Source organism: Crinia signifera, chromosome 2 (genome assembly GCF_055691185.1).
Source record: "Crinia signifera chromosome 2, ASM5569118v1, whole genome shotgun sequence".
NCBI classification, from domain to species: Eukaryota; Metazoa; Chordata; class Amphibia; order Anura; family Myobatrachidae; genus Crinia; species Crinia signifera.
In genome coordinates this window covers 399763246-399781476 of record NC_139218.1, presented here as the reverse complement: position 1 = coordinate 399781476, position 18231 = coordinate 399763246, and the positions used below count along the sequence as shown (strand labels likewise).

Below are 18231 nucleotides of genomic sequence, written 5' to 3'. Positions count from 1 at the left end.
TGACTAGGTGGGAGGCCAGTGTGTACCCCTCCCCTGCCTGGTTACAGTAATAATGCACATAGGACACAAGTGTGTAAGTGCGGCACAGAACACAATGTCACCGTTTTAAATTAAAATATAATTTATTGGGAGAGAAGCTCTTACACGAGACCCATGTACATCTCCGGGGACCCCAAAACGGGCCCCAGACTGTGGCCTCATGTTTCCATCATGCAGCAGACTTCCATATAGGATCGTGTCTCACATGTTCCATCCCACCCAAATACAAGTGGCTACATCACTACTACAGCGGCTACACGGCCACTTCTACAGTGAGCACATATTGCGTCCATCGTTGCCTCCGCCAGGAGAGGGGAATAAGCCCCTTTCAGCTCAGGAAAACGGCACGTCATCCAGGGACAGAGGCTGCATGATGTCCAGCTTCCGCGCCTTGCTGCCCTGCTCCACGATTTCCAGCCTCAGACGGGGCACCTTCTTGTTCTCCATGCCGTCTGCCCTGGCCGGCCCGTCGCCTTTCAGAAGGTGCTTGTCAGAGTCCTCCACGGTAATCCTCAGGGTGCACCCCTGTGGGAGGAGGTCCTGCTCATAGGCAGCCGCCAACTGGTTTACCACCCGTCTCTCCACCTGGGGGAACCAACCATCAGTGTTATGGTGGAAGGAGGCATACAGCACAGGCTAGCCCAATGGGGCATCGGCATGTGTCATCTCACAGTTTAACTAGGATAAAAGGGTAGTTTAGGGGTTAACCCCCCCCCCCCCCCCTGCCAACAAAAAAACACAGAAGCCGCAGTACCTCGTGTTTTATGGAGCGAGCCCCATAATGAACGTTGTATCCATCGGCCAACACGTCCATGACCTCGCGGTCCCAGAGCAGCGTGATATCGTGCCGCTGTTTGGCCTGAGGAAGAGAAACACAAGGTCTATGGCAGAGCTGCCCGCATGCAGTATCATTAAAACAAATGGTCCCCTGCCGCCACTCACTGTGGACAGATTGGGAGAGATCTGGAGTAATTTTAGAGGGGTTGAATGTAGTACCACTGCACAAAAGTGGAATCAAGGAAGACGCAAGTAATAATACAGTAATGGTAAGGGAAGCTGCCCGTTCATTATTAGAATTTATTTCAGTATGCAGACAGGGTGCCATGCCAAAGGATGAAGGGGGGCTAAGGGTAATAAGGGGAGTGATGGGCCCTCCTCTCCCACAGCTTTGTTAGAAGAAAACAAGAAAAACAATGGCCAGAGCACAAAGGTGGCTTTCCTGTCCTGTGCTACCCACCGCCCATCTCACTATGCGATGGTGCTCGGACACGGCTGGCAAGTGTAACTATAGGCATCAGGCGTAGCGTTACTGATAATGAAGGTTAAGTCCCCTAACTGTGTGCCTGTATGGGATATAATGGCCGGACTGATAAACACCTTCTTGTCCTGGTCCACGTGTGCAGTCCGTGTCGCTGAATGACAGCACTGTTCTGCACACAACAGCCTATTCTTTGCTAATCAGCCCCTCTCTCTGGGGTCCTCCCCGGGTCACTGGGAAACTACAGACCCTGCTCTGGTTCACCAGCAATTACCGCCTAGGTTCAGACAGAAGACACTTGGTATTAACCCCTTCCTCCAATGAAAGTCGCAACTACCCCCTGCCCTTTCTGTCCTCAGGAGCTGGCAATATAACGTGAAATTGCATATTGCCCTATTCAATGGCCCAGGCCTTAGAACTACCCAAGGTGTATTGGCTTTAACGAGTTGTGCCAGGAGGGCTAGCTATAACCAGGCAATAGTCACGGAGGCCTTGTTCTATAGTCAGCCAGAAGAATTTCGGAGTGCCCCTTGATTATCCAGCGGAGAGCCGGACACAGAGCCTCATTCTCACAGACATGCTCCTGTTATTGTTATATAGCATTGCAGCGGGCGTCTGGGGCACTGGGTCGCTGACACAGGCCTGTTATTTCCCGGCCTGCGGGGATGGCGCACGCTCTCTGACTGCCATGGAAACACCAGCGTATTGGGTCAGCATGGCAGAAGATTCTGTGGGACTCTCGAAAGCCTCTTAACAGCCATTTAGGGAGATCCGAAATTACTATGAACTTTGGAGAAACCCTCTAAGTAGAGGGTAAAGGGGAAGCGTGCGCTGTAAAGGGCTCTGGACGGTGAATAAAACATCTAATACAGAATACAAGTAACTGTGTATAGCAACGTAACTACAACACCACCCCACTGACAGCTCTGTTATAGAACTTACCTTCTGCTGATCACATGACTGAAATAATGTTTTATTGGTGAGGTCTGCAATTGGACCCCTGGATAAGTAACGTTTCCTATACATGGCCACTAACAGTAATGTACGTCCTGTTGCCAGCTTTGCTATTTTACCTTTTTGGCCCAGGAGTTCAGTTCCTTCATGACCAACTGAGACAGCTCGGAGCGGCAGAAGGGCAGGAAGAAGACAATCTCATTAATCCTCCCCAGGAACTCGTCTCTCCGGAAGTGAGCCTGCGGATGTTAGGGCGAAAGGATCTATCAACAGCGCCAAACATAATGCGTTTCTGTATAGGTACTCTATATAATATGTATATTACATGTATCCTTCCTGTGTGTGCGTGTGTCATGTATGTGGCTTGTACAGTAATGATGATACAAGAACAATGATGGAGGAATAGAAACTGTGTCTTCATCCCCACATCAGATCATCTACATCATCCACCTATAATCTCATCTGGAGCAGGCTGCCCGCCCTGGGCCTCAGGGAGAGCGGTCTCTGGGGCTATGACAGCAGCAGCAGATGCAGCTAAAGTGAATTATCCGGCTGGGCAGAGCGGATCTGGAAACGCTCACAGGACAAGTAATAATCAGTGATACATCACATAGCTGCTCTGGCTGGGGCAGCACAGAGTAAATCAGGAGAGGAGGGATGTGTCAGTGAGGACAGGGCTGTATGTGACAGGGGAATGGGGGCAGCAGGAATGATGTGCGGAGGGGAATGATGTGCGGAGGGGAATGGGGGCAGCATGTCTGAATGATGTGCAGACATGATGTGCGGAGGGGAATGGGGGCAGCAGGAAGTCACAGACTGAGAGTTATATAGTGGGAGGAGCAGGGTCCCCAGCAGCACAGAGTATATCAGGAGATGAGTGATGTGTCAGTGAGGACAGGGCTGCATGTGACAGGGGCAGTGACATGATGTGAGGAGGGGAATGGGGGCAGCAGGAAGCCGCAGACTGAGAGTTATATAGTGGGAGGAGCAGGGTCCCCAGCAGCACAGAGTATATCAGGAGATGAGTGATGTGTTAGTGAGGACAGTGCTGCATGTGACAGGGGCAGTGACATGATGTGAGGAGGGGAATGGGGGCAGCAGGAAGTCACAGACTGAGAGTTATATAGTGGGAGGAGCAGGGTCCCCAGCAGCACAGAGTATATCAGGAGATGAGTGATGTGTCAGTGAGGACAGGGCTGCATGTGACAGGGGCAGTGACATGATGTGAGGAGGGGAATGGGGGCAGCAGGAAGTCACAGACTGAGAGTTATATAGTGGGAGGAGCAGGGTCCCCAGCAGCACAGAGTATATCAGGAGATGAGTGATGTGTCAGTGAGGACAGTGCTGCATGTGACAGGGGCAGTGACATGATGTAAGGAGGGGAATGGAGGCAGCAGAAAGCCACAGACAGAGTTATATAGTGGGAGGAGCAGGGTCCCCAACAGCACAGAGTATATCAGGAGAGGAGGGATGTGTCAGTGAGGACAGGGCTGCATTTGACAGGGGCAGTGACATGATGTGAGGAGGGGAATGGGGGCAGCAGGAAGTCACAGACTGAGAGTTATATAGTGGGAGGAGCAGGGTCCCCAGCAGCACAGAGTATATCAGGAGATGAGTGATGTGTCAGTGAGGACAGTGCTGCATGTGACAGGGGCAGTGACATGATGTGAGGAGGGGAATGGGGGCAGCAGGAAGCCACAGACTGAGAGTTATATAGTGGGAGTAGCAGAGTCCCCAGCAGCACAGAGTATATCAGGAGAGGAGGGATGTGTCAGTGAGGACAGGGCTGCATGTGACAGGAGCAGTGACATGATGTAAGGAGGGGAATGGAGGCAGCAGAAAGCCACAGACAGAGTTATATAGTGGGAGGAGCAGGGTCCCCAACAGCACAGAGTATATCAAGAGATGAGTGATGTGTCAGTGAGGACAGGGCTGCATTTGACAGGGGCAGTGACATGATGTGAGGAGGGGAATGGAGGCAGCAGGAAGCCACAGACTGAGAGTTATATAGTGGGAGGAGCAGGGTCCCCAGCAGCACAGAGTATATCAGGAGATGAGTGATGTGTCAGTGAGGACAGGGCTGCATGTGACAGGGGCAGTGACATGATGTGAGGAGGGGAATGGAGGCAGCAGGAAGTCACAGACTGAGAGTTATATAGTGGGAGGAGCAGGGTCCCCAGCAGCACAGAGTATATAAGGAGATGAGGGATGTGTCAGTGAGGACAGGGCTGCATGTGACAGGGGCAGTGACATGATGTGAGGAGGGGAATGGAGGCAGCAGGAAGCCACAGACTGAGCGTTATATAGTGGGAGGAGCAGGAAGCCACAGACTGAGCGTTATATAGTGGGAGGAGCAGGAAGCCACAGACTGAGCGTTATATAGTTGGAGGAGCAGGAAGCCACAGACTGAGCGTTATATAGTGGGAGGAGCAGGAAGCCACAGACTGAGAGTTATATAGTGGGAGGAGCAGGAAGCCACAGACAGAGTTATATAGTGGGAGGAGCAGGAAGCCACAGACTGAGAGTTATATAGTGGGATGAGCAGGAAGCCACAGACTGAGAGTTATATAGTGGGAGGAGCAGGAAGCCACAGACTGAGCGTTATATAGTGGGAGGAGCAGGAAGCCACAGACTGAGCGTTATATAGTGGGAGGAGCAGGAAGCCACAGACTGAGCGTTATATAGTGGGAGGAGCAGGAAGCCACAGACTGAGCGTTATATAGTTGGAGGAGCAGGAAGCCACAGACTGAGCGTAAAATAGTGGGAGGAGCAGGAAGCCACAGACTGAGCGTTATATAGTGGGAGGAGCAGGAAGCCACAGACTGAGTGTTATATAGTGGGAGGAGCAGGAAGCCACAGACTGAGAGTTATATAGTGGGAGGAGCAGGAAGCCACAGACTGAGCGTTATATAGTGGGAGGAGCAGGAAGCCACATACTGAGAGTTATATAGTGGGAGGAGCAGGAAGCCACAGACAGAGTTATATAGTGGGAGGAGCAGGAAGCCACAGACTGAGAGTTATATAGTTGGAGGAGCAGGAAGCCACAGACTGAGCGTTATATAGTGGGAGGAGCAGGAAGCCACAGACTGAGCGTTATATAGTTGGAGGAGCAGGAAGCCACAGACTGAGCGTTATATAGTGGGAGGAGCAGGAAGCCACAGACTGAGAGTTATATAGTGGGAGGAGCAGGAAGCCACAGACTGAGCGTTATATAGTGGGAGGAGCAGGAAGCCACAGACTGAGAGTTATATAGTGGGAGGAGCAGGAAGCCACAGACTGAGTTATATAGTGGGAGGAGCAGGAAGCCACAGACTGAGAGTTATATAGTGGGATGAGCAGGAAGCCACAGACTGAGCGTTATATAGTGGGAGGAGCAGGAAGCCACAGACTGAGCGTTATATAGTGGGAGGAGCAGGAAGCCACAGACTGAGTGTTATATAGTGGGAGGAGCAGGAAGCCACAGACTGAGCGTTATATAGTTGGAGGAGCAGGAAGCCACAGACTGAGAGTTATATAGTGGGAGGAGCAGGAAGCCACAGACTGAGCGTTATATAGTGGGAGGAGCAGGAAGCCACAGACTGAGCGTTATATAGTGGGAGGAGCAGGAAGCCACAGACTGAGCGTTATATAGTTGGAGGAGCAGGAAGCCACAGACGGGATGCGGTCATTTGGTCTACTGCATTATGGTCGACAGTCATTAGGTCGAATCCATTAGGTCGACATGCTAAAAGGTCGACATGACTCTAGGTCGACATGGGAAAAGGTCGACATGATTCTAGTTCGAAAGGTCATTAGTTCGACAGGTCATTAGTTCGACAAGGTCATTAGTTCGACAAGGTCATTAGTTCGACATTGTCTATGTCGACATTCACAAGGTCGACATGGAGTTTTTCACTGTTTTTTGAGCCAACATGTGCCGACAGGCGGTATTTCATGCCCTACCATCCACTAGGGCGTGGTGGGAGAATAAAATAGTGTGCCCGACGCATAGCGAGCGCAGCGAGCGTTGCGAGGGGATGCAGTGCACTTTAAACTGTGTCCATGTCGACTGTGTTGACATTCAGGTAAAAAAACAGTGAAAAACCCCATGTCGACCTTGTGAATGTCGACATAGACAATGTCGAACTAATGACCTTTCGACCTAGAATCATGTCGACCTTTTCCCATGTCGACCTAGAATCATGTCGACCTTTTAGCATGTCGACCTAATGGATTCGACCTAATGACTTTCTACCATAATGCAATAGACCAAATGATCCCAACCCCCACAGACTGAGCGTTATATAGTGGGAGGAGCAGGAAGCCACAGACTGAGCGTTATATAGTGGGAGGAGCAGGAAGCCACAGACTGAGCGTTATATAGTGGGAGGAGCAGGAAGCCACAGACTGAGCGTTATATAGTGGGAGGAGCAGGAAGCCACAGACTGAGCGTTATATAGTGGGAGGAGCATGCCGGTCACCACATAAGCACAGCAAAGTAAATATAATGCTGCAGCCATAGGTCATTGGACCCAGGGTGCGCGGTCAGAGTCTAGATTTACCTTGGCAGTATGTTATTTTTGGACAAAATGCTGGGAAATAGCTCTCCCTGATGTCTGGGGAAGGGGCGACTGTCATTTTTAAATCCCCCAGTCCCTCCATTGTAACCCCAATGAGACACCCTGACAATAAGGGGTTAACGTGAGCTATGCCATGCGATCCTGACATACGTAGTTGAGCATATGCCCAACTGTAAGCGGAACCCGTCAGTAAGAGGAATCAATCCAGTGTCTATGAAATGCCCATTAAGCACCAGACGCTCAGAGATTAACCTGGAATTAATTCCACGTACACTTATCGCAGAGGGAAATGTGATTTTGGTTAGAAGCCGCAGTAACCCTGGGAGCCATCCAAACCGACAGCGTGGTTATCCGGCAGAGGAGCGTCCGTACAGGGGAGACGGGGTGTGGGGTTATCAGGGGTGGACAGAAGATGTCTGTCTATGGTCAGGTCCAGCCTGTGTCACCTCCTAGCTGCCACGCAGTGACCATGGCTCTGCAGAATGTGACAGTGTGGTTATCCGGCAGAGGAGCGTCTGTACAGGGGAGACGGGGTGTGGGGTTATCAGGGGCGGACAGAAGATGTCTGTCTATGGTCAGGTCCAGCCTGTGTCACCTCCTAGCTGCCACACAGTGACCATGGCTCTGCAGAATGTGACAGCGCGGTTATCCGGCAGAGGAGCGTCCGTACAGGGGAGACGAGGTGTGGGGTTATCAGGGGCGGACGTGAGATGTCTGTCTATGGTCAGGTCCAGCCTGTGTCACCTCCTAGCTGCCACACAGTGACCATGGCTCTGCAGAATGTGACAGCGTGGTTATCCGGCAGAGGAGCGTCCGTACAGGGGAGACGGGGTGTGGGGTTATCAGGGGCGGACGTGAGATGTCTGTCTATGGTCAGGTCCAGCCTGTGTCACCTCCTAGCTGTCACACAGTGACCATGGCTCTGCAGAATGTGACAGCGTGGTTATCCGGCAGAGGAGCGTCCGTACAGGGGAGACGGGGTGTGGGGTTATCAGGGGCGGACGGAAGATGACTGTCTATGGTCAGGTCCAGCCTGTGTCACCTCCTAGCTGCCACACAGTGACCATGGCTCTGCAGAATGTGACAGGGCAGTTATCCAGCAGAGGAGCGTCCGTACAGGGGAGACGGGGTGTGGGGTTATCAGGGGCGGACGTGAGATGACTGTCTATGGTCAGGTCCAGCCTGTGTCACCTCCTAGCTGCCACACAGTGACCATGGCTCTGCAGAATGTGACAGGGCAGTTATCCGGCAGAGGAGCGTCCGTACAGGGGAGACGGGGTGTGGGGTTATCAGGGGAGGACAGAAGATGACTGTCTATGGTCAGGTCCAGCCTGTGTCACCTCCTAGCTGCCACACAGTGACCATGGCTCTGCAGAATGTGACAGCGTGGTTATCCGGCAGAGGAGCGTCCGTACAGGGGAGACGGGGTGTGGGGTTATCAGGGGCGGACGTGAGATGTCTGTCTATGGTCAGGTCCAGCCTGTGTCACCTCCTAGCTGCCACACAGTGACCATGGCTCTGCAGAATGTGACAGGGCAGTTATCCGGCAGAGGAGCGTCCGTACAGGGGACACGGGGTGTGGGGTTATCAGGGGCGGATGCGAGTTGACTGTCTATGGTCAGGTCCAACCTGTGTCACCTCCTAGCTGCCACACAGTGACCATGGCTCTGCAGAATGTGACAGTGTGGTTATCCGGCAGAGGAGCGTCCGTACAGGGGAGACGGGGTGTGGGGTTATCAGGGGCGGACGGAAGATGACTGTCTATGGTTAGGTCCAGCCTGTGTCACCTCCTAGCTGCCACGCAGTGACCATGGCTCTGCAGAATGTGACAGCGTGGTTATCCGGCAGAGGAGCGTCCGTACAGGGGAGACGGGGTGTGGGGTTATCAGGGGAGGACGGGAGATGTCTGTCTATGGTCAGGTCCAGCCTGTGCCACCTCCTAGCTGCCACGCAGTGACCATGGCTCTGCAGAATGCGACAGCGTGGTTATCCGGCAGAGGAGCGTCCGTACAGGGGAGACGGGGTGTGGGGTTATCAGGGGCGGACGTGAGATGTCTGTCTATGGTCAGGTCCAGGCTGTGTCACCTCCTAGCTGCCACACAGTGACCATGGCTCTGCAGAATGTGACAGCGTGGTTATCCGGCAGAGGAGCGTCCGTACAGGGGAGACGGGGTGTGGGGTTATCAGGGGCGGACGTGAGATGACTGTCTATGGTCAGGTCCAGCCTGTGTCACCTCCTAGCTGCCACACAGTGACCATGGCTCTGCAGAATGTGACAGCGTGGTTATCCGGCAGAGGAGCGTCCGTACAGGGGAGACGGGGTGTGGGGTTATCAGGGGCGGACGTGAGATGTCTGTCTATGGTCAGGTCCAGCCTGTGTCACCTCCTAGCTGCCACACAGTGACCATGGCTCTGCAGAATGTGACAGCGTGGTTATCCGGCAGAGGAGCGTCCGTACAGGGGAGACGGGGTGTGGGGTTATCAGGGGCGGACGTGAGATGTCTGTCTATGGTCAGGTCCAGCCTGTGTCACCTCCTAGCTGCCACGCAGTGACCATGGCTCTGCAGAATGTGACAGCGTGGTTATCCGGCAGAGGAGCGTCCGTACAGGGGAGACGGGGTGTGGGGTTATCAGGGGCGGACGTGAGATGACTGTCTATGGTCAGGTCCGGCCTGTGTCACCTCCTAGCTGCCACGCAGTGACCATGGCTCTGCAGAATGTGACAGCGTGGTTATCCGGCAGAGGAGCGTCCGTACAGGGGAGACGGGGTGTGGGGTTATCAGGGGCGGACGTGAGATGACTGTCTATGGTCAGGTCCGGCCTGTGTCACCTCCTAGCTGCCACGCAGTGACCATGGCTCTGCAGAATGTGACAGGGCAGTTATCCGGCAGAGGAGCGTCCGTACAGGGGAGACGGGGTGTGGGGTTATCAGGGGCGGACGTGAGATGACTGTCTATGGTCAGGTCCGGCCTGTGTCACCTCCTAGCTGCCACGCAGTGACCATGGCTCTGCAGAATGTGACAGCGTGGTTATCCGGCAGAGGTGCGTCTGTACAGGGGAGACGGGGTGTGGGGTTATCAGGGGCGGACGTGAGATGACTGTCTATGGTCAGGTCCAGCCTGTGTCACCTCCTAGCTGCCACACAGTGACCATGGCTCTGCAGAATGTGACAGGGCAGTTATCCGGCAGAGGAGCGTCTGTACAGGGGAGACGGGGTGTGGGGTTATCAGGGGCGGACCTGAGAGGTCTCTCTATGGTCAGGTCCAGCCTGTGTCACCTCCTAGCTGCCACACAGTGACCATGGCTCTGCAGAATGTGACAGGGCAGTTATCCGGCAGAGGAGCGTCCGTACAGGGGAGACGGGGTGTGGGGTTATCAGGGGCGGACCTGAGAGGTCTCTCTATGGTCAGGTCCAGCCTGTGTCACCTCCTAGCTGCCACACAGTGACCATGGCTCTGCAGAATGTGACAGGGTGGTTATCTGGCAGAGGAGCGTCCGTACAGGGGAGACGGGGTGTGGGGTTATCAGAGGCGGACGTGAGATGACTGTCTATGGTCAGGTCCAGCCTGTGTCACCTCCTAGCTGCCTCGCAGTGACCATGGCTCTGCAGAATGTGACAGGGCAGTTATCCGGCAGAGGAGCGTCCGTACAGGGGAGACGGGGTGTGGGGTTATCAGGGGCGGACGTGAGATGACTGTCTATGGTCAGGTCCAGCCTGTGTCACCTCCTAGCTGTCACACAGTGACCATGGCTCTGCAGAATGTGACAGCGTGGTTATCCGGCAGAGGAGCGTCTGTACAGGGGAGACGGGGTGTGGGGTTATCAGGGGCGGACGTGAGATGACTGTCTATGGTCAGGTCCAGCCTGTGTCACCTCCTAGCTGCCACACAGTGACCATGGCTCTGCAGAATGTGACAGCGTGGTTATCCGGCAGAGGAGCGTCCGTACAGGGGAGACGGGGTGTGGGGTTATCAGGGGCGGACAGAAGATGTCTGTCTATGGTCAGGTCCAGCCTGTGTCACCTCCTAGCTGCCACACAGTGACCATGGCTCTGCAGAATGTGACAGCGTGGTTATCCGGCAGAGGAGCGTCCGTACAGGGGAGACGGGGTGTGGGGTTATCAGGGGCGGATGTGAGATGACTGTCTATGGTCAGGTCCAGCCTGTGTCACCTCCTAGCTGCCACACAGTGACCATGGCTCTGCAGAATGTGACAGCGTGGTTATCCGGCAGAGGAGCGTCCGTACAGGGGAGACGGGGTGTGGGGTTATCAGGGGCTGACAGAAGATGTCTGTCTATGGTCAGGTCCAGCCTGTGTCACCTCCTAGCTGCCACGCAGTGACCATGGCTCTGCAGAATGTGACAGCGTGGTTATCCGGCAGAGGAGCGTCCGTACAGGGGAGACGGGGTGTGGGGTTATCAGGGGCGGACGTGAGATGTCTGTCTATGGTCAGGTCCAGCCTGTGTCACCTCCTAGCTGCCACACAGTGACCATGGCTCTGCAGAATGTGACAGCGTGGTTATCCGGCAGAGGAGCGTCTGTACAGGGGAGACGGGGTGTGGGGTTATCAGGGGCGGACGTGAGATGACTGTCTATGGTCAGGTCCAGCCTGTGTCACCTCCTAGCTGCCACACAGTGACCATGGCTCTGCAGAATGTGACAGCGTGGTTATCCGGCAGAGGAGCTTCCGTACAGGGGAGACGGGGTGTGGGGTTATCAGGGGCTGACAGAAGATGTCTGTCTATGGTCAGGTCCAGCCTGTGTCACCTCCTAGCTGCCACGCAGTGACCATGGCTCTGCAGAATGTGACAGCGTGGTTATCCGGCAGAGGAGCGTCCGTACAGGGGAGACGGGGTGTGGGGTTATCAGGGGCGGACAGAAGATGTCTGTCTATGGTCAGGTCCAGCCTGTGCCACCTCCTAGCTGCCACACAGTGACCATGGCTCTGCAGAATGTGACAGCGTGGTTATCCGGCAGAGGAGCGTCCGTACAGGGGAGACGGGGTGTGGGGTTATCAGGGCCGGACGGAAGATGTCTGCCTATGGTCAGGTCCGGCCTGTGTCACCTCCTAGCTGCCACACAGTGACCATGGCTCTGCAGAATGTGACAGTGTGGTTATCCGGCAGAGGAGCGTCCGTACAGGGGAGACGGGGTGTGGGGTTATCAGGGGCGGACGGGAGATGACTGTCTATGGTCAGGTCCAGCCTGTGTCACCTCCTAACTGCTATGCAGGGGGCAGAATTACGGTTAGTGCCCCTCACCATGAACCCTTATCCTCACCAGTCTGACCCAATGTAGCAGCTCCAGGGACATACGGACATATAGATAGGAACAGACCTTAAGTATTGGCCGGATAATGTTGTCCTTGAACTGTTTAGAAATGGTGATCTTCTCCTCAACCTGTATGTCATCTGCAAGCAGGAGAGAACAGTGCACAGTTATACTGTGTGCGTATATATATATATATATATATATATATATATATATATATATATATATGTAGAGAAGGTCTGGCACTCCCATAGAATAGCTTCTTAGCTCCAGCCGGTGCCCTCTCAAGGGTGATGCATACAGAGACTGGAGGAGTGGCACTCGTAGCTTCAATGTTGATAAATCAATAAACACACCGTGACACTGTAATAGAGTGATCAACGTTTCAAATAACTTTGTATTTTTCTTCAGGATCCTGAAGAAAAATACAAAGTTATTTGAAACGTTGATCACTCTATTACCGTGTCACGGTGTGTTTATTGATTTATCAACATTGAAGCTACGAGTGCCGCTCCTCCAGTCTCTGTATATATATATATATACACACACACACATACATATATATATACAGACACACACACACGGTGACACTCCCACAGTCGCCCAATCGGTGTCTCAGAAGTCGGCAGAGTTTAGTAGTGACATGCAGCTAACAGCTCAACACTTTCTTGTGGCTGGGCAGCCGTCCAATCGGAGCTCCTAGCTACTCAGTGACAGGGCGTTGCTCATTTGGATGGTGCTGCCTGCTGGATGAAAGAACAGTCCCGCTCACCTAGGTTCTCCGCCAATCTGCGCCTCTTCAACTCCTGGGCTTCCTGTCGCAGCTGCAAAGCATGCTGGGCTATCTCATCGCTGCCCACATTGCAGGTCATGATAAAGATGGCGTCTTTACATTCAATGGTCTTCCCCTTCCCGTCGGTCAGCCGGCCCTACAGGGGAACACACAGATCGTTAATCCCGTGGGCTGTCCACATGAGCATCCTGGATCTACTCACAGTTCCAGCTGTCCAATACTTTACACCAATTAGGCCCCCAAAAGATCAGGCTGACTTCAAACCGACTTTCTGTCTCCCCACTCCACCATATACCTCGTACCCTATCCTTCCCTCTTCTGTCCTCTCCCATGCCACTCCTCTGCTGACCATATCCCCATTCTTCTGACCTTCAAGTTCACTGCATGGGTGACAGCCGAGTCTGTCCTATGTGCTTCACCCCACACATCATCTTGTCCTTTCCCCACATAGTAATTGCCACTGATATGACATCTCCAGGATTAGGACCTTCTGACCATGGAAGATGCCATAACTTCTCCTCACCAGCCTTTCAATCTCTGGCCTCACCCCACTTCAATCTTTCCTCTGCCCACTTCAGTTTCTGCTCTTTAAACTCTACATCCGCTGCCCCTTCTGCTTTTCATGAAACTGGCTCCCTGCCTTACACAGAGCCAAGATCTCCAGCCTCATTTCCTCACACCCCCTTCCCTACATCTCCAACCTCATTTCCTCACACCCCCACACCTACATCTCCAACCTCATTTCCTCATACCCCCTCACCTACATCTCCAGCATCTTTTTGTTCCTCACACCCCCTCCCTCCCATCTCCAGCCTCATTCCTCACACTCCATCCCCTACATCTCCAGCCTCATTTCCTCACACCACCTTCGTTACATCTCCAACGTCATTTCCTCACACCCCCTCACCTACATCTCCAGCCTCATTCCTCACACCCCCTCACCTACATCTCCAGCATCTAGTAGTTCCTCACACCCCCCTCCCTCCCATCTCCAGTCTCATTCCTCACACTCGAACCCACATATCCAGCCTCATTCCTCACACCCCCTCACCTACATCTCCAGCATCTAGTAGTTCCTCACACCCCTCCCTCCCTTACATCTCCAGCCTCATTCCTCACACTCCATCCCTACATCTCCATTCATCACACTCTGTTCCCTACATCTCCAGCATTATTTCCTCACACCCTCTCCTACATCTCCAGCATCTAGTAGTTCCTCACACCCCCTCCCTCCCTTACATCTCCAACATCATTCCTCACACCCCCTCCATTACATCTCCAGCCTCATTCCTCACACTCCATCCCCTACATCTCCAGCTTATTTCCTCACAACCCTCCCCTACATGTCCAGCCTCATTCCTCACACTCCCTCCCCTACATCTCCAGCCTCATTCCTCACACTCCATCCCCTACATCTCCATTCCTCACACTACTCCCCTGCATCCCCAACCTCATTCCTCACACTCCTCCCCCCTACATCCCCAACCCCATTCATCACTCCCCCTCCCCTACATACCCAATCTCATTTCCTTACACCCCCTCCCCTACATCTCCAGCATCTAGTAGTTCCTGACACCCCCTCCCTCCCATCTCCAACATCATTCCTCACACTCCCTCCCCAACATCTCCAACCTCATTTCCTCACACCCCCTCACCTACATCTCCAGCATCAAGTAGTTCCTCACACCCCCTCCCTCCCATCTCCAACATCATTCCTCACACCCCCCTCCCCTACATCCCAAACCTCATTCCTCACACTCCTCCCCTACATCCCCAACCTCATTCCTCACACTCCAACCCCATTTCTCACACTCCTCCCCTACATCCACAACCTCATTCCTCACACTCCTCCCCTACATCCCCCAACCTCATTCCTCACACTCCAACCCCATTCCTCACACTCCTCCCCTACATCCACAACCTCATTCCTCACACTCCTCCCCTACATCCCCAACCTCATTCCTCACACTCCAACCCCATTCATCACACCCCCTCCCCTACATCCCCAACCTCATTCCTCACACTCCTCCACTATATCCACAACCCTCATTCCTCGCACCCCCTCCCCTACATCCCCAACCTCATTCCTCACACTCCTCCCCTACATCCCCAACCTCATTCCTCACACTCCAATCCCAATTATCACACCCCCTCCCCTACATCCCCAACCTCATTCCTCACACTCCTCCCTTACATCCCCAACCTCATTCCTCACACTCCAACCCCATTCATCACACTCCCTCCCCTACATCCCCAACCTCATTCCTCACACTACCTCCCCTACATTCCCAACCTCATTCCTCACACTCCTCCCCTACATCCCCAACCTCATTCCTCACACTCCTCCCCTACATCCCCAACCTCATTCATCACACACCCTCCCCTACATTCCCAACCTCATTCCTCACACTCCTCCCCTACATCCCCAACCTCATTCCTCACACTCCAACCCAATTCCTCACACTCCTCCCCTACATCCACAACCTCATTCCTCACACTCCTCCCCTACATCCCCAACCTCATTCCTCACACTCCAACCCCATTCATCACACCCCCTCCCCTACATCCCCAACCTCATTCCTAACACTCCAACCCCAATTATCACACCCCCTCCCCTACATCCCCAACCTCATTCCTCACACTCCTCCCCTACATCCCCAACCTCATTCCTCACACTCCTCCCCTACATCCCCAACCTCATTCCTCACACTCCTCCCCTACATCCCCAACCTCATTCCTCACACTCCAACCCCATTCCTCACACTCCTCCCCTACATCCACAACCTCATTCCTCACACTCCTCCCCTACATCCCCAACCTCATTCCTCACACTCCAACCCCATTCATCACACCCCCTCCCCTATATCCACAACCTCATTCCTCGCACTCCAACTCCATTCATCGTACCCCTCACCTACATCACCAACCTCATTCCTCACACTCCTCCCCTACATCCCCAACCTCATTCCTCACACTCCTCCCCTACATCCCCAACCTCATTCCTCACACTCCTCCCCTACATCCCCAACCTCATTCCTCACACTCCTCCCCTATATCCACAACCTCATTCCTCGCACTCCAACTCCATTCATCATACCCCTCCCCTACATCCCCAACCTCATTCCTCACACCCCCTCCCCTACATCCCCAACCTCATTCCTCACACTCCTCCCCTACATCCCCAACCTCATTCCTCACACTCCTCCCCTACATCCCCAACCTCATTCCTCACACTCCAATCCCATTCATCACACCCCCTCCCCTACATCCCCAACCTCATTCCTCACACTCCTCCCCTACATCCCCAACCTCATTCCTCACACTCCAACCCCATTCATCACACTCCCTCCCCTACATCCCCAACCTTGTTCCTCACACTCCCTCCCCTACATTCCCAACCTCATTCATCACACTCCCTCCCCTACATCCCCAATCCCATTCCTCACACTCCTCCCCTACATCCCCAACCTCATTCCTCACACTCCAACCCAATTCCTCACACTCCTCCCCTACATCCACAACCTCATTCCTCACACTACCTCCCCTACATTCCCAACCTCATTCCTCACACTCCTCCCCTACATCCCCAACCTCATTCCTCACACTCCTCCCCTACATCCCCAACCTCATTCATCACACACCCTCCCCTACATTCCCAACCTCATTCCTCACACTCCTCCCCTACATCCCCAACCTCATTCCTCACACTCCAACCCAATTCCTCACACTCCTCCCCTACATCCACAACCTCATTCCTCACACTCCTCCCCTACATCCCCAACCTCATTCCTCACACTCCAACCCCATTCATCACACCCCCTCCCCTACATCCCAACCTCATTCCTAACACTCCAACCCCAATTATCACACCCCCTCCCCTACATCCCCAACCTCATTCCTCACACTCCTCCCCTACATCCCCAACCTCATTCCTCACACTCCTCCCCTACATCCCCAACCTCATTCCTCACACTCCTCCCCTACTTCCCCAACCTCATTCCTCACACTCCAACCCCATTCCTCACACTCCTCCCCTACATCCACAACCTCATTCCTCACACTCCTCCCCTACATCCCCAACCTCATTCCTCACACTCCAACCCCATTCATCACACCCCCTCCCCTATATCCACAACCTCATTCCTCGCACTCCAACTCCATTCATCGTACCCCTCACCTACATCACCAACCTCATTCCTCACACTCCTCCCCTACATCCCCAACCTCATTCCTCACACTCCTCCCCTACATCCCCAACCTCATTCCTCACACTCCTCCCCTACATCCCCAACCTCATTCCTCACACTCCTCCCCTATATCCACAACCTCATTCCTCGCACTCCAACTCCATTCATCATACCCCTCCCCTACATCCCCAACCTCATTCCTCACACCCCCTCCCCTACATCCCCAACCTCATTCCTCACACTCCTCCCCTACATCCCCAACCTCATTCCTCACACTCCTCCCCTACATCCCCAACCTCATTCCTCACACTCCAATCCCATTCATCACACCCCCTCCCCTACATCCCCAACCTCATTCCTCACACTCCTCCCCTACATCCCCAACCTCATTCCTCACACTCCAACCCCATTCATCACACTCCCTCCCCTACATCCCCAACCTTGTTCCTCACACTCCCTCCCCTACATTCCAAACCTCATTCATCACACTCCCTCCCCTACATCCCCAATCCCATTCCTCACACTCCTCCCCTACATCCCCAACCTTGTTCCTCACACTACCTCCCCTACATTCCCAACCTCATTCCTCACACTCCTCCCCTACATTCCCAACCTCATTCCTCACACTCCTCCCCTACATCCCCAACCTCATTCATCTCACCCCCTCCCCTACATCCCCAACCTCATTCCTCACACTCCTCCCCTACATCCCCAACCTCGTTCCTCACACTCCAACCCCAACATCCCCAATCCCTCACACTCCTCCCCTACATCCCAAATCTCATTCCTCACACTCCTCCCCTACATCACCAACCCCATTCATCACACCCCCTCCCCTACATCCCCAACCTCATTCCTCACACTCCTCCCCTACATCTTCAACCTCATTCCTCACATTCCTCCACTACATCCCCAACCTCATTCCTCACACTCCGCCCCTACATCCCCAACCTCATTCATCACACACCCTCCCCTATATCCCCAACCTCATTCCTCACACTCCTCCCCTACATCCCCAACCTCATTCCTCACACTCCAACCCCATTCCTCACACTCCTCCCCTACATCCACAACCTCATTCCTCACACTCCTCCCCTACATCCCCAACCTCATTCCTCACACTCCTCCACTATATCCACAACCTCATTCCTCGCACTCCAACTCCATTCA

General features: G+C 53.8%; 1 protein-coding gene across 1 annotated transcript in view; it reads right to left on the bottom strand.

Moving 5' to 3' along the window:
• Positions 1-103: 103 nt before the first annotated feature.
• The window catches only part of CLPB (ClpB family mitochondrial disaggregase), a 105007-nt gene continuing 86879 nt past the window's right edge, over positions 104-18231 (bottom strand). The window contains exons 12-16 of the mRNA XM_083170542.1: positions 12854-13010; positions 12148-12221; positions 2371-2490; positions 794-898; positions 104-624 (exon numbers count right to left, since the gene is read on the bottom strand). Coding sequence (XP_083026668.1) covers positions 373-624; positions 794-898; positions 2371-2490; positions 12148-12221; positions 12854-13010 — 708 coding nt within the window. The 3' untranslated portion in view covers positions 104-372. The remainder of the gene's footprint in view (positions 625-793; positions 899-2370; positions 2491-12147; positions 12222-12853; positions 13011-18231) is intronic.